General features: G+C 42.3%; 1 protein-coding gene and 1 long non-coding RNA gene across 4 annotated transcripts in view; one reads left to right on the top strand and one right to left on the bottom strand.

Annotated features, from left to right (window-relative positions):
- LOC146761041 (uncharacterized) overlaps nucleotides 1-2,039 on the bottom strand; it is a 7,855-nt gene extending 5,816 nt beyond the window's left edge. Inside the window, exon 1 of the long non-coding RNA XR_014945797.1 lies at nucleotides 1,764-2,039. This is a non-coding gene — a long non-coding RNA (uncharacterized LOC146761041). The remainder of the gene's footprint in view (nucleotides 1-1,763) is intronic.
- Nucleotides 1-24,441, top strand: part of HPGDS (hematopoietic prostaglandin D synthase) — a 25,165-nt gene extending 724 nt beyond the window's left edge. Inside the window, exons 1-9 of one of the 3 annotated variants that reach the window (XM_085546620.1) lie at nucleotides 9,275-9,412; nucleotides 12,007-12,082; nucleotides 12,673-15,165; nucleotides 15,964-17,124; nucleotides 18,585-18,799; nucleotides 19,982-20,074; nucleotides 22,101-22,210; nucleotides 23,303-23,401; nucleotides 24,004-24,441. In XM_085546620.1, the coding sequence (XP_085402746.1) occupies nucleotides 13,266-15,165; nucleotides 15,964-17,124; nucleotides 18,585-18,799; nucleotides 19,982-20,017 (3,312 nt within the window). In that variant the 5' untranslated portion in view covers nucleotides 9,275-9,412; nucleotides 12,007-12,082; nucleotides 12,673-13,265 and the 3' untranslated portion in view covers nucleotides 20,018-20,074; nucleotides 22,101-22,210; nucleotides 23,303-23,401; nucleotides 24,004-24,441. Of the gene's footprint in view, nucleotides 1-9,270; nucleotides 9,413-12,006; nucleotides 12,083-12,533; nucleotides 15,166-15,963; nucleotides 17,125-18,584; nucleotides 18,800-19,981; nucleotides 20,075-22,100; nucleotides 22,211-23,302; nucleotides 23,402-24,003 lie in introns of those variants that run through there. The other 2 variants (XM_085546619.1, XM_015861350.3) reach the window with 2 other exon arrangements.

Genomic DNA, 24,441 nt, shown 5'->3' with positions numbered 1-24,441 from the left:
CTAGATCATTTTTACTCACTGTTCTATTCGTTTTCCAAATTCCCACCTGTTCTCTGGCTCTCATTCTAATTCCTACCATTATTTTATGGAAGAAATCCTTCTGTAACTGTTTCTACTTAATGTATTTTTCTCCATTCGAAAACACAGTTTTTATCTTCTACTTCAAAAGGATTCTCTAAGTATCTGTCCAGGATTTTTGTCTTTAAAATCTTGCTGCCTTCATTTGTCTGTGTGCATAATTGTCCTGGGCATATTTTCTCTGCTGAAAGCCATCCATTAGACAAGATGACTTCTTGAATTCCAGTTTTGTGCAGATACAAATGTGTTGTCCTCAAAGTAGTGAACACCTACACCACTGATGGAGATAGCCTGTAATCTCAGGGTTTGCTCAAGATTTCTAGTAGCTGTTTCTCATGCACAGCCTCCTGCTCAGCTGCTAGAAAGCAGAAATTGTTGAAAATATGGATCACTTTTGAGCAAAATCACACTAGCAATTTATTACACTAGCAGCCATTGCTGGTTAGGTTGGTGTGCCACTTGCTGATTAACAATTGGCATGCCATGCTGCTGAAAGATATGCACATGAATATATGGAGGCTTATCATGCAGGCTGCAAACTTCAAATAATCAAACGTATTCACCCTGTTACTAGTTAATCCAGGAGGAAAATAAATAGAATCTGCCATACCCACACAGCTCATACACAGTGTAAACAACTTCACGTATCTGGAGTCCAACTACTAGCACTCCCATAAAATAAACTATAGCAATGAACTGAGAAAGTTAAATACTTAGTGTTGCCCCTCCTTAGAAGAGACTGGAAAATAGTGCTGGAATGACTCTTTAAAAGTAAGAGCCTGAAATTAAATAGGAGAAAAAACAAGGGCATTCAGCTAATAACAGACAGATGTTTCTATGCTTTGGATCTGGGTAACAAATGACAGAGGAATCCTGTGATACCACCTGCCTATTTTGTACCAGGTGGTATTTGTGGAGGTGGAAGAGTGGACCTTCATGGTCTACCTCTGCCTACTCCTGCTCCCAGATAATTAACGTCAGGATACTCCATATAGTCTTGTGCTGAGCCGAGCTTGAGTAGAAGCAAGTCTCCTTTCAGTGTTTAGAGGGAGATTATAAACAGGAGAAAAATCAACATTTTACATGGATAGATCAGAACAGGACAAGGGGAAATTGTTTTAAGCTGAAGGAGGGGATACATCAATTAGATGTCAGGGAGAAGTTTTTCCACAGAGAAACTCCTGAGGTACTGGTGCAGGTTGCCCAGACAAGCTGTGGATGTAACATCCTTGGAAGTATTCAAAGCCAGGCTGAATGGGGCCCAGGGCGGCACAGCCTAGTGCCTGGTCTAGCAGTTGGCATCTTTATCCATGGTAGGAGGTTAGAACTTGATGATCCTTGAGGTCCCTTCCATCCCAAACCTTTCTATGATAACACATAAGGATGTACAAAAAGTAGGAGTGCTTTACAAACTTGCTGTGGTACAATAACTTGCCAGCCAAAAAGAACACAAGTCTCTAGCTGCTTGCTTCAGATAAGTATTTTGTACCAAGACCTGGGCACAGACCAAGGAACCCACAATCATTAGCACTGTCCCAGTGCCTGTGGCTTCCATTATAAAAAACTAAAATGGCTGAAAATTACTGCTCAGTAAGTGCATTACTCTCAAGTGTAGCAACAGATAGGTTGAGGCTTTACATGTCAAGCAGTTGGTGAGCATAAGTCAGTAGAAACTGGACATTTACCACCAGATGTAGGTGATCCCCAGCCGTTAGACCAAGTATTGCTCAGAGCTATAGGTCCACACTTCTCATTACCAGTCTGTTGGACAAGACCAGCGAAGTCCAAGGAGCACCTTAACCCTTTGTCTCCTCTGGCTCATTCTGCTGTGAAATTAACATCAAATTAACTGGAAAGACACCACTGCAATCAGAAAATAAGAGCACTGGGTCTGACAGAGCAAAGTGTGCCACCACTCCAGAGCAGAGCAAGAGGGTAAAGAAGATCTGGTGGGCAGTTCTGGAGACGTCCACCAGTTGATGTCTGCAGCATTGTTTTATTTTGACTATCTGCAGTTGTGCTGCAGATTCACAGCAGGTGACAGTTAAAGAACAAAGCAGTTTAGGCTAGTTCAGACACAGAGCTGGTGTAGCTGGGATACAAGGAGAGGAAAAAAAAGTGAAAAGAAAATAACCCACCTGGTTTCCCCAGTTTCTTCACATCTAAGGAAAGATATTAAGTAGCCAAAACAGCAGTTATAAAGTTATGGCATTGAATGAACTTGAGCATTCAGGGCAAGGGCATGAATTCCCCTGGCAAAACCAGCAGCTGCTTTTGGAGAGCTGACTAATGGCATTTAAGAAGCAGTAGTGATTTGCAGCTATCCTCTTTGTTTTATGGGGAGATAAAGAGAGGGTGCTTGTTTGTCTGAAGACTACAGAGACTACAAGACACAAATTTTTACAAGAATGACTGGTGTTGGCAAGAATTATGATTATTTAGACTTCTGTTCTACCATAAAACACTTCAAGGAATTTTTAAACATCCGATGAGGAAATGAGACTTAAATAGTCTCTCATGAAAAATAATCTTAGCCACTCCTTTGTCTGGCTATTTCCTAACGTTTCTCCACTTGCAATTTCATTTATCTGCATCCCTTGGTCTCAGATGTCTAATTTACTCATTTGAAATTCATTACAGCCTGGGAGGCTGTACCAAACAATTTCAATATTTAATTAAATAAAAGTGGGACCAAGGAATTTAAAAAGTCAGAAGTTTGAGGGTCAGACAGAAAGAAAAATTGTCACAGATACTCAGTGTCCAAAACCAAAAAGTCTGCTAGGCAAAGCAGACTGAGAAGTCTTGTCCCACTGCCATTCTGAGCAGATCACCACCACAGTGACTGATTCAGAAACGGTCATGTGAATGCACAAGACTCACATCTAGCCACTCACATGGCATTAAGCATGCAATTGAATGTATAGAACCATTCTTTAATCTAGCACTTGCTTTGACTCCAGCAAAAAACTAGCACAAAAGACAGTTGGGACCCAAACCTGTTGATTCCTCCTCCACCTCCCACTGAGGTTCTTCTTCCAGGCTAGACACTCACCCATGATCTGCTGCAGCTAATTATTATTCCCAAAGACAGCGATGGATACAGGGCAAGCTTTGGGGAAATAGGGCACTGAAAATTCACTAGGAAGGAAGGTATCCTTTAAATTGCAAGGCAATGCTGCTTCCCTAATTTTTTGTAGACACTCTATGAGTAGTTCCACATACAGAAAGGCCAGCTTTGCCACCGAAAAACAATCCACGTAAATACAGATCATATTTATAAAGACCTATTTGATATTTAGCAGTTCCTAAAATCTTTATGGTTAAAATTTCAGGCAATTGAACACATCGCTAGCATATGGCCAGCAATGTCTTAAGGACTGTTCTCACTTCAGAAGGTTTATTCCATCACAGATTTCCAATAACAAACGCAATGGATAACGGCACATACAAAAGTTCATTATATATATATATATATATATATGCTTATAGCTGTGCATATATCTAATCTTGAAAATCAGGCTAAGAAGTATCAGGCTGTAACTGTTACATTTGGGATTTGTTATTTTAAAATGCAGTCCTACATCAAATTGCATAAACATTTACTTCAGATGATTTGTGTGGTTTTTATTTTAGTTTTCCTTTCCATTGTCCTGTTTGCTATCTGGAATAGGAAAAAAGGCAAATTAAATTGTTCAGTTCCTGTAAATGGGTGGAGTGGGAAGAGACAACTGCTTTTCAGAAAGTTGGTTTATGTCAAACAGAGCCAGCAGCAGTTATACAGAATTACTTAAAGCTTTTCATTTTACCATATAAAAACAAAGAACACTGTTGAAATCTTTAATTGAAGATGTCACAGGCCTTCTAATGAATCTGCCAATATCCTCCATGCACCCTCCTCCAGAAGAAGGATGGAAATTTTCTTGCTTTCTTAGCTAGAGAAGAATTAATACATTACTGGGGAGAAAAAAAAAAAAAAAAAAAAAAAAAAAAAGCTTCTTCTTTTGTGATTTTCCAAGACACTAAATGTCTCTGGAGCCTCTTAGTCTTCTTTACTCTTTAAATGTAGGAGTTTATTCTTGAGGAAAAGGGACACATTTTATGTTCTGTGGAAAATGAGCACTTTTCCTTTTAGCAGTATGTTAAAAGAGATCCATCTAGATTCTTCAGACAGGACTTGGAAGCCAAGATTCTACACTCTCTCTACTTCAGCCAAACCCCAGGTCATTATCAGCTCAGATTTCTTTTGGAACCATACACAGGCTTGACAGGCTTGCCCAGTTTGCAGGAGAAAGCAGAAGGCTTACAAGGCTCTTTAGGTCTCTCCTGCTAAGGCACAGCAGGAAGTGTCTGCTACTTCTCATGGAAATGGCAGGAAATCTCACTCAGAAAGGGAACTGTTCCAAAAGCTGGAGAAGAAGAAAACTGCTTTAGTCCTCTCTAAACAGATGAGGTATCTCCATATCAGAGGACAGTCAGCAGGATAGGCAAAACTGAATTTAATATCATTAGTATTTCACGGGTGAAATGAGGCACAGTAAGTGCCTTTTCAAGTTAAAATCTTTCTGTATGCTTCATCAAGTTACACAGCTCTTCCCAGCTCCTTAGCATTAAAACCAACAATTAATGCTTCCTACTTGGGTAGGTCACTTCTAACAAAATAAACTAAGAAAAATTTCTCCTTTAACATGTCTGTCTGAATTAAAACCAAAGTCAGACAGTCTCATTTTCTGTATTTAACCTCATAAGTTAGCACCACTTGGCTCTGCAGTTGGGACAAAGAAATGGTTTTCAATGTTCAGTTGCTATGGGTTAGAAGGGTTAAGCTGCACAAGCTGGCAGATTTAAAAACAAAACAAAACAAAAACAGCAAATCACCACCACCAATAACTCTTCCAGGCTTTCAGTTTTCAGATATGGTACTGCTTAGGGAGGACATGATCTCTGTTTTTCACTTCATAAAGCAAGATACTTCTTGACAGAAGGATACCTGTGGATTTAAGAATCTTTGGTGCCCTACTATAAAATAAACAAAGGTATCCATCCATTACCTCTCTTGTCTTCAGGGGAAGATTTTCACCTTCCTTGCCACAAATGGCTCCATGTTACCCTCTCATGCCCTTCAACAGATGCAGATTTCCCCTCAGGGAGATGCCAAGACCCAGCCCTATTTTTATTTCATGAGTAATGGTTCAGAATTACTCACACGCAGCCACCTGTGCCTGGCTCAATCCTGAACAGCCCCCATAATAGACAAATACATCTAAAAAGCAATGCATCACCTCTTCCAGTCAGACAGCTTGGTCTGCAGAGAGACACTGATGAACCTCAGATCAACACTTCCGCCTCTTGCATGCTGAAGAGAAAAAGCTTAGCTTTTAGAAGTCTTCTAACAGTGATGAAATCAAAGCCTGTATATTATGGGAAAGAGGACCCTTGTTTTTCACAGTGCAAAGTACAACTGAAGGAGATTGAAGAATATTTCCTTGCATTGCCTTGAATGCTGGATGCTCAAGAAAACCGATGAAACAACTCTACAAAGGCCAGATCTCTGCATGAAGGTGCGCCAGACCAGCAGAATGAGTGCTGTGCATTTGTGAATTAGAAATGGAGATGGACACACAAGGTCCTACACTGCCACCCAGGACAGGCAAAAAAACATTGTACACCTTGCAAACACAGAATGGTCACTTTGGCATCCTCCAGGTTTCTTTGTATATTTTCTGGTCTATCAGTAGCTTTTCTTTTCTGTAGTATCACTATCTGAAACCCAACATCTTGGTTATCAGATAACAATGCTGACTCCTTCTAAGCTTTTAAATTTCTAGCTTGTTTGAAGTTTGCATATTGACTGCTCAGTCCCACTTACAGCTAGGAAAGAAAAGACTCTAAGTTTATCAGGTAATACAGTTTCCCCATAAAGATGTATAATTGACTTGAATTACTTAAATGCATTGTAAGATGCCTAAGAAGCTTGTAGTAAGTTCAACCTGGACTTTGACTTTAGGGAGGATGACCCCTCCTACACACAGCTGGGGTGAAACGAGACCAAGATGCCCTGCACAGCTCCATGCACCACTGGTACCAGCCACAGACCAATTTTCTCCATTTTCAGCTATATTCATAGTTTAAGAAAGAGAAAAATAATAAAAATAATAATAAATAAAACAAAAAGCACAAAACCAAAGAGCCAAGAAAACACTTCTTAAAAGATTTACCAGTGGAAATTACATACTCCCCTTCTGCATTTATACACACTTGTCTTATCACAACCTGAACAGAACTCGCAGCACTAAGCAGGTGGCTGCATGTTTTCAAATGGGCAGTGAGATCTGGCCCCCGCCCTCCAGCCCAAAGGCTTCATTTTACCTCAAGTTATTTTTTCAATATTTATTTTTCCTAGAACTGATGTTTCTCAATCACTTGGTTATAATCTTAAAACAAGTTTTCAATTTGTTCCTCACATTTCATTCCTTTACAAAACATGATGGGAGATTGAGGTAAAGGAGGATAAAGGGGAAACATTACCATCTTTCAGTGTGTGGCAAATAGCTATTCAGAACACAATCTTTTCTTTCATTTAAGAAACTGATGTGGAATTGTTTTGGAAGTGCTACTCCTGACATTTCACAACGAATACAAATAAGAAATAAAACCTCCAAACATTTACAAAAACATGCTTACGGTGAAACTACAGAAGCTTCTAAGATGTCATGCTTTCTTTGTAAACTCCTTGTAGGGTTACTTTGTTGTTGTTGTTGTTGTTCACAGATGGAAAAAAACCCATAAATTTTTAAGTGTATCAGCACTGCAGATGTTTGATTATTCCTTACAGCGTATTTATTAGCAATTTGTTTAGCTTTGCTTTAAACACTTGAAACAATAGTTTCCACTACTTCCTCAACAGACTCAAACATTCCACAACCTACTGCATCTCTCAGAAAGACTTCCCAATACTCTGCCAGAATTCTTTACATCATCTCAGCTCTTCTGATGATACTTAGCTTCCCCTTCTGTGCATAGGGTTCTCTTGTGGTACAAATCAGACTGCTTCAAGATGCTTACCACAAAAAGACACTCTGCTTCACTTACTTATCTCTAGACTGATCTGTATACAGTACCATGTTAAGCCTTCCATCCTTGTTCTTTTCGATGCCTCCCAACTGCTGGTAACTTTCTGCTAACAAAGGCTCAGGGCAGCCAAGATGCTCAGGCTGCAGGTACGAGGCAGCTGAAGTCCATGACACTAGACTCATTATGAAAGGAATTTGTGGACACCCCTAGGAAACAGAATAGACAGTTACATGGACTTAGCATGTTGAAGGTCATGTTCCCTACAAATGGATGTTAAATTAGCACTTTTCTCATACCCTATAAAGCAATCAGAATGTAAAAAGCAATAGTTTTCTTTCTTCCACTGTTTTTCCCTCCTCCCTCAAAAAGAAATCACAGCACTTACCTAAAGCGCGCTTGAAAACTTGACAATTGTCAGAAACATTCTCTACAGAGAAAGAAGTAGCCAGACTGGTAACTTGTAAGCTCTACCTGCCAAACAGCAAACACAGTTTCCAGTAAATAATACATCTAGAATACTAATCACACAACTCACGTAACTTATTTTGCCTGCAGCTTCCACCTGTTCTACAACACAAATTAGAAAAAAAACAACAAAACACTTCCTTGACTTTAAACACAGCAGCAGCACCTTTGTTCTGAAAGAGATATCTCCACCCACATCACCTGGTGGCTACAATTGCTTCCCATTGCAGCCAGCACCTTTAAAACCAGCTCCCTTGGATGATGTGCTTTTCTGATCCAGCTGTCTGCTGTAGGGAAACAGGCTTTTTCATGGGAAAGTAAGCAGTTTCCACTGTGCCCATTAGGAATTATTTTTGTTTTCCTTTACAACTCTCATTATGGAAAGCAGAAGGTTTTACTTATAAGGAGAAAGTTGCACATGCAGTTTGCTCACTTCAGTGTGAATGAAATAAATGCAAGCTTTCCCATTTTCCTGAGTAAAGAACTTCTCTTTCGGAAGTGAAAGCTGGTGATACATCTGCTTTCAGGCACATTTTCCAAGGCCAGATGACTAAATAGGAGGTCGTTTCTCTTGCAAGGCCATTTATTAGCACTTAGTCACAAAAAAAAAAAGTTCTCTTTATTTACTGGTGCAATGAAAATTATCTGTGTTGCATATTTCATTAATAACACTCCGAGCCTGATGCATATCAAAAGGATGATAAATGACAAGTAAGATCTATTGTAAGGGTGCAGCATTCTTGATGAGAGAATTCTGTATTAGAGAAAGTCATGGGTGGTTGTTTTTTAATTTCCTTTAGCTGGTACATTTAAACCTCAGCTGAGCCCATAGTTTTCTCATATTAAAGTGCTACATGCAGAGAGTATAAAAGCTTATTTTTAGTTTAAAGGGACCTTGCCTGCTCACTGTTCCCAAACCATCCACATTGTACCACCCAGCTGATAACCATTTTCCATTGTTGCCTGTTACACTGAAATCAAATCCAACCATCCCGCAACATCACTCCAAACGAGCACTGAAGGAAGAAATTCACTTGAAAACTCAACAAAGTTTCTGAAGTTTCCTTTTGGCTTCTAAACAAGGACTTGCAAGAATTTGATGCTAATTTTCTCAAAATCACAGTGTATTATAACCACCACAGAAGATTTTGCTCAGGTCAGTTGTGTATGCACGTAGGGTAATAACAGCTAATGAGTCAAATTTCAACACTTTGTCAATGCTACCAATTAAGTCTAGGATGAAGAACTCCATGAGCAGCAGAGGTGAGCAGGGCAAGCTTGAACAAAAGGTCTGCCCAACAAAGCATCTATTTCTTGTTACAGTATCTGGTTTTAAATGTGCACTCTGATCAAACATTCCATATAAACGGCCTGAACTTGGAGTAGGAACAGAATTAAGCCTAGGCTGAGAGTTATTAATATTTGAAAAAAACAAGTCATCTTTCTGGAGATATCTAAGGAGCCGGTATCTAAATATTGTGGCTGATAAATGTGGAACAAAATAACTAATGCGATGATTGCAACATACAACACATCATGGCTTAGTGTCATACAATCTTTGCATTATACAAGCACATTTCATCAACAAGCATAGGTTGTGCCTTGCTAAGAAGTTTGTTGCTCAAGATTCAAGTAACTCAGTGATTTTCCTTTTAGGGACCCAGAATGCCCAACTACAAGCTGACGTACTTCAATCTGCGAGGAAGAGCAGAAATCATCCGCTATGTGTTTGCCTATGCAGGCATAAAGTATGAGGACCACAGGCTGGAAGGAGCGGACTGGCCAAAGATTAAACCAAGTAAGTAGTACAGGTCCTTATATCCAAATTTCCACTAGAAATGATGTCAAGATCAAAACAGTTTAGGAGTTAAGTTTGTGTCTCACAACCAGAAGCACATTCAATCTTGGGATATGGGAATTTTATTGCCTAGATCCAAGATGGGCAAAACAGCATTCCTGAAGCTCTCACAGTTCCAAACACAAATCTTCAAGCAGCCTAAAATGAGGTCATTAGATGGACTTTTACTCCTAACCAATTTGGTTTTATGAGTAACTGCCTAAAGCTGACAATGTAAGTTCATCTTCCTGGGTTCTTTAGGGATTTGGTCTCAAAGATCACACTGCAGCCTTCATTGAAGTTTTAGGAAGCCAGGCATTGAATGGGTTGTCCAGGGAGGTGGTTGAGTCAGCCATCCCTGGAGGTCAGGAAACATCTACATGTGGTACTATGTGACACAGTTTAGCATGGAAATAATGGTGGTAGGCAAATGGTTGAACATTCTTGAGGTCTCCTCCAACCTTGATGATTCTATGATCTGTGCAAAATTTACACCGGTTTAAAAATTTCAGGCTTTGCTTCCATTCAGTCAGCCAGTGGGAACTTGAATAGATAACAGTAATTGACCAGGAAAGATTTCACATGCAAAGAAATAGTTGGCTGCACGTCAGAAAGTGCTATATCTCCTGCTTCTGGAAGGCTCTCTGAATCCTACCTAGTTCAAATACCTATGTAATGGTAGCCTTTGCCACCAATGGTGTTTGCACTGCAGTTAGTTCTCCAGTTCAGAAGTTTATTGCCTAAAACTAGAGTTAAGATATCTTGTTCTGTGTGCAAAACAAAGTAACATTGCTAAGGAAATTGCCTGGAGATCAACCAATTGATGACTACCACATCCTCCTGTGAAGCAATAGTTACTCACTCACAGTACTTCCAGACAAATTATCTGCCACAGGCAAATCATTAAGCTAAGCTTTAGGTAAAAGGCAGCAATGGGGCTTGAAGGTTAACAGCCTTGCACTGTACATGATCAAGGGTCACTGTCAAGATCTGCCCTCACGTGCTCAAACACTGCCCTGACATAGCATGACTTAGCAAGAAATGCCTCTCAGCTAGGCTCTATGGGATTTGTGTGACTTAACAGTACAACAACATAACATAAGCCACTTCTATTCTCTATTAGGCTGAATTTTCAGAATGGGCCTCAGCTCCCTCCATGGAAGAGCATACTGAAGAGGGAATGGGCTATCTGAAAAAGTACCAGTCCCCAGGAAAATGGGTTACAGGGCCTTTGCCAAAATGTTCAGTTACTGCCTTGTTCAACACTAAATATGAAATGAGGGGATCCCTAGAACCCACTGAACATACACAGGCTGACAGATCTCACTGCTGTCATTTCTAGAGGAGACTTCTAATGCACATCAGGTATATTTTTCCCATTTTGCCTGTACTGTGTCTACTCCCATTAAGAAAAGAAGATAAAGTAGTAGATTCCAGTTAATCTCATCCTGGTGAAAACAAAAGAGCACTAAAATATTTAGGGGAATTACAGCTACTTTTGATGTAACCACAGCTAAAATTATAGCAATTTGGTATTCTGACTATTTTGTAACCCTCAAAAATCATGAAAATTGGCCCATTTCCTTGAACTAATAACATTATTATATATTTAAGAGAGGTTAAGAACTAACATACAGTCAGAATGCTATGTACACTTGCACACAAATAGGTATGTTTGCAGTATCTAAAGGGAGCCTACAAACAGGAGGATAGTCAACTCTTTAAGAGGGTAGATAACAGCAGGAAAAGGGTTTTAAGTTGAAAAGGGTTTTAAGTTTATAGTCATTAGTGGTGCCTTCAAGCCCTTTCCTAGAATTCAGTGGGACACCAGGGAAAAATGAAGTAATCCAGACTTGGGCACACCCCTGAGAAATGGAACACAGAAGATAACTATCACACTGCTGCCTGTCACATATTCACCCATCTTGCTCATCTGTAAGAAAGATGCCTTCCCCTTTTTGCCATCATCAGGGGCTTCTCAACAAGCAAACAAGCTGGTTTTTATTTTCCACTTAATGAGCATCAGAGTGAAATGTCAGTCAAACTGTAGCTGTCAGACTTCCCCCCTCATATGTAAACTCATTAGAAAATATTCTCTTCTGTTTTGGATTAAGCAATTACAGTTTCCTAACATGAACTGTCACCTCTGTGTTCTGGCAGTTATTGCCAAAGAATCTGGCTGAGTCACGGTGATCGAGTCAAAGCTGTATCAGACTTCTGCGCTCCTACCAGCCCTCTGCAGGCAACACATTAACTCCTTCCAGGCAACAGTCTTTGTTTCTGAACTATGCTTTATCTGTTACCCTCTTGCCAAGCTCTATATCGTGGACTTTTTTTGTGCTAGGGTGTTGGAAGAATGCTTCCTTGAAGGATGTGCTGCTTTCTAGTATGAGGAAATACATCCCATGGCTCTGCAGCTTCGTACATACTGCTGCCCAGGGCACCCAGCACTGTTAGCCTGTGGCAGAACCAAGGCTGTTTTCATTTTCACAACCAGAAAGCTCTTCAGTTTAGCATTCAGAGATGTTCTTTTTCTCTCTGGATTTGATAAACAGGTGAAGCAATGTGTGGAATTTCCAGGACCTTGTTGCTCACTGGATGATAAACACGTGAAGTCTTCAATGAGAAAAGGTTACTACTATTTCAGTACAAGCAAGCATTGCATGCTTTCTCCCTGGGGTAATACAGTTAATTCTCTCTGAGCTCCCTTGCTTCTGCTAGTCATCAGTGTTGACATTCATCCTGGCCTCACAGTGCATTGAACTTGGAGAAGGAAAGATACTCTGCTCTGATGTAGGAAAATTGCACACATGAATCCTGCACAATCTGTGCAGCTGCCAAATTCATTCTGCAGATACAGATTTGATATTAACAGTCTCGTACCTAAAGTAATGCACATACTGCATGCTAAACCACAAAGCCATGTGGCAACACTATTATTATTTTGACAAACAGGTGAAAAGTGCATCACACCAACCAAAACCCAGTGTAACAAAAACACAAGTTTTGATATACAAGATATCACTAAATGAATAGATTCTCACAGTGTCATGGTTTTGTAATTTTGTAATTTTGCTATCAGTATTCCACATCATAACATCATGTCAAGTATGGATACTTCTGTTGAATGTGCAGTCCACAGAAGAAGACTACATATCCCAGAGAACAACAGGAGTAATAATAAGTCACGGGACCAGGACTCTATATAATCTCGTTCCCAGGCTGGAGTGCCCTCCTTCTTCTCTCGAACTTCTCGGAGAGTGGGAAGCGTTCCAGCCGTGTCGCCTAGAGTTCACAGTAGGCCTCTCGGTTTTCGGAGACTCTCTCTCTCTGTTTCGTTCAATTTTGTTAGCCTTAATTATATTATATTGTGTTATCTTGTATTTCGATATCATATTTAGTAAAATAAGTTTTTCCTCCTTAGATTGTCGCTGTTTTATCCCACTCCCCTTTTCCCCCTCCTTTCCGGGCCCCGGGGGGGGGCGTGGGGTGGCTTCCCCTGTCACGGGCATAGGTAAATCTAAGTAACCCGTGACAGATTTTTTTGGTGGAGAATGCGGGCATAGAGCTTTTTAGCTTTTAGAACAACTCTCTCTTTGCTCTTAAAGAGCTTCGTTACGGGAGTGTTGGGAGTGTTATCTTTCCGTAGCTGCTCACGGAGAACGTGACCTTGAAATACCAGACAAATTGTCAACATTAAGGGCTGCTGTACATTCTCAGCACTGCTATCTAACTTTTGTGTAGAAAACAAAGGGATTTCTTTCTCCCTTAGAGCAAAGCTAGCTAGTTCTGACTTTTACAGAGCCTGCCAGCTATGAATCCACTCTTCATCCCAGTTGCTCTGTTTAAGGGATTGAAAGCAATTATGATCTTCTTAAAGTATTGGTCAACTATTAACACCATAATTTGGTGTTGTGGAATTGTGCAGATATATAGCCTAGTAAGGTGGATACTGATGGAGACACCTGCCTGGTACTTTTACGAGATGTGGTATGGTCAGAATTTTGGCATCTACACCCCAGATGGAATTGTGAATCTTACAAACACTTGCATCCCAGATGAAACAGGCAATTTTACAAATACTTGCATCCCAGATGGAACAGGCAATTTTACAAACACCACCATGTTTAATTCATTGTACAGGCTAAATAAACCCTTTTTATTTAGGTTGTACTCTCAGATTTCCACACGCTTTTCAATAACTGAGATAGGGTTCATACTTGCATTCATGTTATCACTATCAATGCATGCATATATGTTCCTATGCATTCGTTCTATGCGGAAGTCTCCTCCAGAACCAGAGAATGATGACTGGCAGGGAATATGGAAAGGTTTAGGAAAAGTCTTAGAAGCATGGGGACCCGCAGTGTCATGGGATTTCACTCTTGAACACCTAAGGGACCCTAAGAAATTAAGTGAGTATTTGGGTCAGAGATCTAAGGAGGTAAACCTTATGTGGGGTTTGGCTTATGCATACCGTGCTTTGTATCATACTATTCTGGAGAGAGAGAGTTTCCGATCTGAGATTCAAGCCCAAGTTAATTCTGATCAGTCACAGGAGGCATCAGTAGCAATATCAGTTGCCCCTGTGGAAGGCAAGAAATGGAAACGGGTGTCCATGCGTCTAGAACGAAAAGAAGGAGAAGCACAGGGGGGGCCAGCAGAAGACCCAGGTGCCGGGCATGGAGCAGTACCGAAAAAAGCAAAGGCAAAAACCAAGAGGCATGAAGAAGAGACTGATGATGAGGAGGAAATCACCTATTGTCGACCTCTGAAGCTGACTGAAATCCAAGGCTCAAGAAAGGAGTTCACACGGCGTCAAGATGAAGGTATCCTTGCTTGGTTGCTTCGCTGCTGGGACAACGGGGCCAACAGCTTGTCTCTAGATGGTAATGAAGCTCGCCAACTAGGAAGCATTGCCCAAGATGCAGGTATCGACAGAGGGATTAGCAGATGTTCGGATGGAGCTGCCACTCTCTGGTTGCGGCTGTTAGAAGCCGTGAGAGAAAGGTACCCCTATAAGGATGCTTTGAAGCCTAAATTTGATAGTTGGAATACCGTCCAAAAAGGTATTCAGCGCCTGAGGGAATTGGCCATGGCGAAAATGTTGTACAGCCCTGATCCAAGCGAACTTGACCCAGAGAGAGTGAGGGCCGATCCTGACATGTGGCAGAAAATCACAAGTACAGCACCAGAGAGAATGGCACAGTCATTGGTAACAGGTTCTAAAGGATTCGTGGACAGATGGCCCCGAGTTGTTGAGCTGATTATAATGCTTCAAACCACCGATCAGCAGCTCCCCCAACTGCATGCCGCAGTTTCTGCCATCTCACGGCTAGAAAACCGAGTAGATGAAATGTGCAAGAAATTGTTTCCATCAACTAATTGTAATGATCCCGTAACAGTATCAGAAACAACTGATGAAGGTCAATCCTCGTACGGGCCACCAGGTCTAATGAAGGATCTGATCAAACTAGTCCAGTCCTACTCCCCACCTGCATCATCAAAAGTCTCAGCTGTTAAACGCACACGCTTCCCAGCTCGAGCAAAGAACAACAGTACGATTGCACCGCGTGTTTCCATGTGGCGCTACCTACGTGACCGTGGAGAAGACATGAGGAAGTGGCATGATCAGCCCACGTCTGCACTACGAGCACGGGTGAAAGAACTACTAGACATACCAACCACCAGTGGAGTTGCTCCAGTCATCACAGGTAACCAATAGAGGGGCCCTGCCCTCAGTCAGGGGAGGGAAAGGGATAATAGAGTTTATTGGACTGTGTGGATTCGATGGCCTGGCACATCAGAACCACAGAAATATAAGGCACTGGTGGATACCGGTGCACAGTGCACCCTAATGCCCTCCAGTCATGAAGGGACAGAATCAATCCATATTTCTGGAGTGACTGGGGGCTCTCAAGAATTGACTGTGCTGGAGGCTGAAATAAGCCTCACTGGCAAAGACTGGCAAAAACATCCTATTGTGACTGGCCCAGGGGCTCCATGTATACTGGGTATTGATTACCTCAGAAGGGGGCATTTCAAGGATCCTAAGGGGTATCGATGGGCCTTTGGGATAGCTGCTGTAGACATGGACAACATTAAGCAGCTGTCTGTTTTGCCTGGCCTGTCAGAGGACCCGTCTGTTGTGGGGCTGCTACGAGTAAAAGAGCAGCAGGTACCGATTGCTACAAAGACAGTGCACAGACGGCAGTATCGCACCAACAGGGATTCCTTGCTTCCCATTCATGATTTGATTCGCCAGTTGGAGAATCAGGGAGTGATCAGTAAAACTCACTCACCTTTTAACAGTCCCATATGGCCAGTGCGTAAAGCCAGTGGAGAATGGAGGCTGACAGTAGACTACCGTGGCCTGAATGAGGTCACACCCCCATTGAGCGCTGCTGTGCCGGACATGTTGGAACTCCAGTACGAGCTGGAGTCAAAAGCAGCCAAATGGTATGCCACCATTGACATTGCCAATGCCTTCTTCTCTATTCCTTTGGCCGCAGAATGCAAGCCACAGTTTGCCTTCACCTGGAGGGGCATTCAGTATACGTGGAACCGTTTGCCCCAGGGGTGGAAACACAGCCCAACCATTTGCCATGGGTTGGTCCAAACTGTACTGGAACAGGGTGGTGCTCCTGAACACCTGCAGTACATTGATGACATTGTTGTGTGGGGCGATACAGCAGAAGAAGTTTTTACAAAAGGAGAGCAGATAATCCGGATTCTTCTACAAGCTGGCTTTGCTATTAAGCGAAGCAAAGTAAAAGGACCTGCCCAGGAAATTCAGTTCTTAGGTATAAAGTGGCAGGATGGACGTCGTCACATCCCAGCAGATGTGATCGACAAAATCACTGCCATGTCTCCACCAACTAGCAAGAAAGAGACACAATCTTTCCTGGGTGCAGTGGGCTTTTGGAGGATGCACATTCCAAACTACAGCCTCATTGTAAGCCCCCTTTATCAGGTAACGCGGAAGAAGAATGATTTTGCATGGGGCCCTGAGCAGCAGCAGGCTTTCGAACAGATTAAACAAGAGATAGCCCGTGCTGTAGCCCTGGGGCCAGTACGGACTGGACAGGATGTAAAGAACATCCTCTATACTGCTGCTGGAGAGAAAGGCCCCACTTGGAGTTTGTGGCAAAGAGCCTCAGGAGAGACCCGAGGCCGACCCCTGGGATTCTGGAGTCGATCATATAAGGGGTCTGAAGAGTGCTACACTCCAACTGAGAAGGAGATCTTAGCCGCGTATGAGGGGGTTCGGGCTGCTTCCGAAGTAGTCGGGACTGAAACACAGCTCCTTTTGGCACCTCGACTGCCAGTGCTGAACTGGATGTTCAAAGGACAGGTTCCCTCCACCCATCATGCTACCGATGTCACCTGGAGCAAGTGGATTACGCTGATTACACAGCGAGCGCGAATGGGAAACCTCAATCGTCCAGGAATCCTAGAGGTAATCATGGACTGGCCTGAAGATAAAAAGTTTGGAACATCACCAGCAGAAGAGGTATCACGTGCTAAAGAGGCCCCACCATACAACGAATTACCAGAAAATGAAAAGAAATATGCCCTATTCACTGACGGATCATGTCGCATTGTAGGGAAGCATCGCAAATGGAAAGCTGCTGTGTGGAGCCCCACACGACAGGTTGCAGAGGCCACTGAAGGTAAGGGAGAATCAAGTCAGTTTGCAGAGGTAAAAGCTGTCCAGCTGGCCTTAGATGTTGCTGAACGGGAGAGGTGGCCAATGCTGTATCTTTATACTGACTCATGGATGGTGGCAAATGCCTTATGGGGGTGGTTACAGCGGTGGGAACAAAATAACTGGCAACGGAGGGGAAAATCTGTTTGGGCCGCTGAACTATGGAAGGACATTGCTTCCCGAACAAAGAATATGGTTGTAAAGGTGCGTCATGTGGATGCACATGTGCCCAAAAGTCGGGCTTCTGAAGAACAACAAAACAACCATCAGGTAGATAAAGCTGCCAAAATTGAGGTGGCTCAAATTGACTTGGACTGGCAGAATAAGGGTGAATTATTTCTAGCTCGATGGGCTCATGAGACCTCAGGTCATCAAGGAAGAGACGCGACATATAAGTGGGCCAGAGACCGAGGGGTGGACTTAACCATGGACGCTATTGCGCAGATTATTCATGATTGTGAAACATGTGCCATAATTAAACAAGCCAGAAGGATGAAACCTCTCTGGGAGGAAGGGCGATGGCAAAAGTATAAATATGGGGAGGCGTGGCAGGTTGATTATATCACCTTGCCACGATCTCGCAGTGGTAAGTGTTATGTACTCACTATGGTAGAGGCAACCACTGGGTGGCTTGAAACATACGCAGTACCCCATGCTACTGCTCGAAACACCATATTAGGTCTTGAGAAACAAGTCCTGTGGCGACATGGCACCCCAGAAAGAATTGAATCTGATAATGGGACACATTTCAAAAATTCTCTTATAAATACTTGGGCCAAAGATCATGGCATTGAGTGGATTTATCATATTCCCTACCATGCACCAGCTTCTGGAAAAATTGAACGATATAATGGGTTGTTGAAAACTATGTTGAAAGCAATGGGTGGTGGAACATTTAAGCACTGGGAGAAGAATCTGGCAGAAGCCACTTGGTTGGTCAATACTAGAGGATCTGTCAATCGTGATGGTCCTAGTCAATCTAGCCCCCTACACACTGTAGAAGGAGATAAGGTCCCTGTTATACATGTAAAGAACATGTTGGGAAAAGCTGTTTGGGTCCTTCCAGCTTCTGGAAAGGGCAAACCTATCCGTGGAACTGTCTTTGCCCAGGGACCTGGGTGCACTTGGTGGGTAATGCAGAAGGATGGGGATGTTCAATGTGTGCCACAAGGGAATTTGATGCTGGGGGAATGCAGTCAATAATTTTATGTATCTATATATATATATATATGTTTGCATGTGTAGTGTATTTTAGTTATTATAGTTGTACATTTAGTTATGTTACATGCAATTCTACTATTTAGCTATCACAATTTTACATACGTGTATATATATGTATATATATGTATATATTAACCATGATGTAATAATGTAGAATAAGGGGTGGAATGTCATGGTTTTGTAATTTTGTAATTTTGCTATCAGTATTCCACATCATAACATCATGTCAAGTATGGATACTTCTGTTGAATGTGCAGTCCACAGAAGAAGACTACATATCCCAGAGAACAACAGGAGTAATAATAAGTCACGGGACCAGGACTCTATATAATCTCGTTCCCAGGCTGGAGTGCCCTCCTTCTTCTCTCGAACTTCTCGGAGAGTGGGAAGCGTTCCAGCCGTGTCGCCTAGAGTTCACAGTAGGCCTCTCGGTTTTCGGAGACTCTCTCTCTCTGTTTCGTTCAATTTTGTTAGCCTTAATTATATTATATTGTGTTATCTTGTATTTCGATATCATATTTAGTAAAATAAGTTTTTCCTCCTTAGATTGTCGCTGTTTTATCCCACTCCCCTTTTCCCCCTCCTTTCCGGGCCCCGGGGGGGGGCGTGGGGTGGCTTCCCCTGTCACGGGCATAGGTAAATCTAAGTAACCCGTGACACACAGGTATCCATTGTGCCTGCTCAAATTCATACAGGTTATCTATCATGCCTGCTTAGTCTGCCATCACCTGTGCTCAGTGTCTGGAGGCCTTTTTCTCAGTACTGAGTTTTTGTTTTTGAATGCAAGCCTAGTCAAATGGATTTGAATATCCTAGCAGTTGTGCTTCATTGTGAGATCCGTACTTGTCTCCTGGTGAGATAAGCTTTCACACCATCTCTGTTGGAGAATTGTCATATGAAAAGTCATATCTTCCTGTACCAGAAGAGGTTTAGACTAGACATAGGAAGGAACTTTTTCTCTCAGAGAGTGGTCAGGCACTGGAATGGCTGTCCAGGGAGGTGGTGGAGTCGCCATCCCTGGCAGTGTTCAAGAAGCATCTGGATAGGGAGCTAGGAGATATGGTTTAGGGTTTTTCTGTAGGTATGGTAAAGGGAGGACAGTTGGACTAGATGATCTTGTAGGTCCTTTCCAACCTTGTGATTCTATGATTTAAAACAACAGCAAGCAAGTAAGTATCTTTGCAGTCTTTGCCCATCTTCCATTTCATACCCCAGCTGGTCCCTGCACTACAAAGACTTCAGCAGTACTTTGCCTAGCATTGGCATTCACTTTCCTGGGGCGGAGAAAGCTGAGAAGGAACTATAAGCTTCTGAAGAAAACTCTCCCTCCATAAAGAATCCAGGATATCTAGGGATGTATTCAGGCTTCAAAGTATGAGTTTAGGGAATTAGTTGGTTTCTGTACTACAGCTGCCTTCTTGAAGTGTGAGGTGGTTTCTCCTTAACCTGTCTTTTTTTAGTCTGTGTCTATAGCATTTCCCTACAGAAATACAGTTAAACTGTTAAGTGCGATAACAAAGATTTCCCTTAAAGAGTGGTAAAAGTGCAACTCACTGTTAAGGACGGTGATTTTATTTCATTTCTTTTTTTTTTCTTCCAAGCTATTCCATTCGGCAAAGTCCCCATTCTGGAAGTAGATGGAGTGATCATTCACCAGAGCCTGGCAATCGCAAGATACCTTGCCAGAGAAACAGGTAACTCATCTGACACCTTTAATGCTCTGGAAGAAAAACCATACCCAATCACAGCCAAAAGCAGAAAGAAACTAACAGCTTAATGAGCCCAACCATAGAGTAGGACTTCTGCGAGTCACTGGAACCCTAGGGCAAAATATAGAGTTACTCAAATGGAATGTACAGAATAAAAATCAGACCAAAGTGAAGAGTAAGGCTCAAAGTAACAGTCTGCAGCAAGAAGTGCTATGGTGTTCACAGCTGAAATCACTTGGCAGAACTTCCCGTTTGCACATTAAGTACACCGAAAGGAAATCTCACAAATAATCCTGAGCAAACTGTTCTAGCTATAGATATGTCCCTGTTCATTGCAGGGGAGTTGGACTAGATAACCTTTAAAGGTCTCTTCCAGCTCAAATGATTACCAGATTCTATGAATCCCTTTATCTATCCAACTGCATTCCTCTCTGCATCTAACACCCAGGTTTTGGTCTGACTTCCTCAGCCACTAAACTTTACCCTTCTGTCTCTGCATGACAGAAAGCATGACCACCTGTGACCCAGTGGCTCTCAGGGTAGCTTTCTGTGCAGCTAAACTGAGCTGTCACGAGCACCAGAAAGCACCAGGCTAAGGAGCTTTTGAAAGCACTTGAGATGATTGCAGCCAGCAGACAGAGCACTCTGAAGCAGATGCAGGCAAAAGCTCTGTTCTGGCAGAGAGACTACATCAGAAGGTGACTTCACTCATCATTAAATACTACACACCATGAAAGCACTCAGCCAGCTAGACCAAATGGTATAAGACTCTTTAGTAATGCAAGTAATCAAAGAGAGTAGTCAGGGCTTGCTTTAGGTCAGTAGCTGTCATTCAGACTCATGTGCAAAATGGGTCTGCTTGAAAATAAACATTTTGGTGGTGTGCTGCTTGTCAGCAAAGTAAAGACAGGCTGGGAAACAAAGTGCTGTCAGACTATTTGTGTATTCTGAACAGAGAGACGTAACCTGCCTTTCAGAACACTTCCTGATGTCCCACGTTTTCCAGCTGAGGAAACAGCGAGAAGCCCACAGTGTTATTCTTCGAGGCACTACCATAATGTGTTTTCACATGTCAAGTAACACTGCCAATTTCCTCCATCCCTGATAGGATCTATTACTTGCCAGGGAAGAGGACGATGAGCAATATAGGACTGGGAAAAATGATGAGAAATTCATCCTTCCTCCCACGCCACCTTCCCGCTTGTCTTCTGTTGAGAGGCTGGTTGGGAGCAGTGTTGCTTTCATAGTCAGAAATTATCACTTGAATATTCTCTCCTGGCTTTTTCTATCAGAATGTGATTGGAATTTCCTTCTGGCCAGTCTTGGCAAATTCAGACCATGCTGCTTATGTTAGTGCAGCAGAAAAAACAAGTATGTGCAGAAGGGGAAAATAAAACCCTTTAAAATTCCCAGTGACAATATTCAGTAACCCTTTAAAATACAGAAATGGCATTTTTGGGTGCCCATCACTAACAATTCATTACTGAAGGGCTCACAGAATAAGGTGTCCAAAAGGAGCAGCATATTCATTGCCTTTAAATGCATAAGGTATAATTCAGGGAAGGGTGTTAACAGAGAAAGGGCATATGACTTACGGGAGTGTTAAAGAACAGAAGAAGATGGTCTGGCTCTGCACATAGGTGAAAGCCTGAATAGTCTGAAAAGAGAGCAAGGGAAAGAAGTAATACTGAGATGACCACAGGTGAACCAGAGAGCAGCATGGGAGGAAAACGGATTTGCAAGCAAGACAAAATAATCAAAAGCAAGCAGTGTGTCGTAAGAAGGTTTAAATGGGCTGTGCGTTCAGGTGGTGGAAAGAAAACTCATTTTTTAGGTAGCTATATGAGGGTAAAGGAGGAAAAAAACAAAGGTGGGTGAAATTATGACAGGATGCAAGGGAGTCAAATACTCATTGTTAGAATCAAAATACTCTGGTTAGCACATATTCTTATGGAAATGTTCACAAAGAATCGAGCTGCTCACTAACCTCCCCTGTGCTTGCTTCTGACAGGTCTGGCAGGTCAGACTCCAATAGAGCAGGCATTGGCTGATGCCATTGTGGACACCATCGATGATTTCATTACGCTGTTTCCCTGGGCAGAGAAAAATCAGGAAGTGAAAGTAAGACAGCCACTAAACTAAACAAGATAATCCATATGTATCTGTACTTGAGCATATCTTCTCTGGAAAAGGCCCCATGCCAACCCCTGGGTCCATCATCTCACCTCATGCCAAGGTGGAAGACCTCTGTGGCTCTTCCTCCAAGCTAACTGAGTTAAGGTCATCTGCTCCCTTCCACCTCCACAAGATTTCCCCCCATTGTGGGAACAACAAGGTCAGCACAGGAGGGCTCAAATCTTTCTGCTTCTGCTAATTCAGTGGGATTGACAGCTCCATCCCTTTTTCTTCTTGAGCTCCTACACCTCCGGTGCTCAGCGTGAAAGGGAGCAGTGCTCACAGGCAACCTGCATGTACCTGCGTGCACATATGCTGCATAGCATCGTCTGGGGGGCCCAAAAGATCTAGAAAATTGATTTCTGGGAGTCTTTAGTACTTCTGGCACTTCCTGGGTCCACTGCCACCACCTTGTGGTCGACGTGCAAAAGGACGGGAAGGAAGGAGACAAAGGGTAAAGAGAAGATTTCATTTATTTAGTGTATCTTGCAGAGGGTGGTAATATAAAAGAAAAGAAAAAAAGGGGGTTGGGGAGTGGGGGTGGAATGTTACAGGACAGGCTGCAAATCTGACATTCCTGGTATGCAAACTTGTGGCTGTGACTTGCAGTCATAACACTCAGTTCAAAGAATCATAGTACAACCCAAGCTGGAACAGACCCACAAGGAGCATGGATTCCAACTGGCTCCACATAGCACCACCCAAACACTAAAGCAAATGTCTGAGACTGCTGTCCAAATGCTCCTTGAGTTCCAGCACCTTGGGGCCATGATGACTGTCCTGAGGAGCCTGCTTCATGCCCTCCACCCTCTGAAGAGGTGAAGAACCTTTTTCCATCACCCAGCCTGACCCTTCTGTGATGCAGCTCTATGCCTTTCCCTCAAGTCCCGTCGCTGTGAGCATAGGGAAGAGCTCAGTGCTCTTGGGTCAGACCATCGATCACCTTATCCAGTTTTCCCTGTTCATCTTTTTTTTCCCTAAGAAACTCTCAAGAATCCAGTTTTGCTGACCGTTGTGTGTATTCTGTTCTTCCCCCAGGAGAAAGCTTTTAATGACATCCTCACCAATAAAGCCCCCGAGCTGCTGAAAGCTTTGGATGCTTTCTTAGGAGACAACAAATGGTTCGTAGGGAAATCTGTAAGTATCATTTTGGTTTCTCTCATTCCAATGATGCTGCCAGTAAAATGTAGCTGTTGACTACTGTTAACATTACGGATTTCATGCTATCCCAATGAAATCTTGTAAAAACAAGTCACTATTTTAATTCTTTTAATTCTTTGTTCTTACCAATGCACAACTAGTTGCTCCATTGTGAAGGGAATGCTGTCCATGCCATCAAGAAAGAGTAAACCAGGATAGATCTGCATTTCTTAAAGAATTTTAGCTGTTGATACATTATAAATGCCTTTGTACTACTTAGTGGAGGTGTGAGTTACAAACTCTGCTTAGAGCCGCTGCTCAATTTATAAGAAAATATGGGAAAATAAAAACAAAAACACAGTATTAGTAGCAAGGGCCTGTTTTAACTAATTTGTAATCAAGTTAATCCTTGCACTGCAGCACAGTTACTATCTCTGTAGCTTAAAATAACAGCAAAACCCAGCACAAACCAGATCAATCCACGCTTCATTTTTGCAGATATTCCTCCACAGTTTGCAGAGAATATTCATAGTCTCGATTTTTTTTTTTTTTTTTGAGATTACCAATTAAGGTTTACAACTTCTCCCTCTTTTCACCAGGTAACATGGGCTGATTTCTACTGGGATGTGTGCAGCACGACACTCCTGTCCTATAAAGCTGACCTGGTAGAAAAGTACCCCAGGCTGTCGGCTCTCAGGGATAGAGTGGAAGCACTGCCTGCTATTGCAGCCTGGATCCAGAAAAGACCAAAGACAACAATTTAGATCGTCTGTTCAGTGGAAAAGCAAATGCATGGTGGTGTTTTTTTTTTGGTCTTCAAACATTACAAATGTGCTAAGTTATTAATTTTAGAATCTTTTAAATTAATTTCAGGTGGGTGTGAAGTCGCAAATCAGTATCTAGTAGAGTAGAGCCATTCCAACTACATTCCCTTCATCACTAATCAAGAGTTTGGAAAACACAGTTAATGTTCTGTGGGATCTCAGGGGGAGAAAAAGATAATAATAATAAACATTACTGGACAGATATAATCTCAA

This window comes from Coturnix japonica, chromosome 4 (assembly GCF_054131305.1).
Source record: "Coturnix japonica strain WE chromosome 4, WE-NBRP24, whole genome shotgun sequence".
Lineage (NCBI taxonomy): Eukaryota > Metazoa > Chordata > Aves > Galliformes > Phasianidae > Coturnix > Coturnix japonica.
This window is presented reverse-complemented; position numbering and strand designations above follow the sequence as displayed.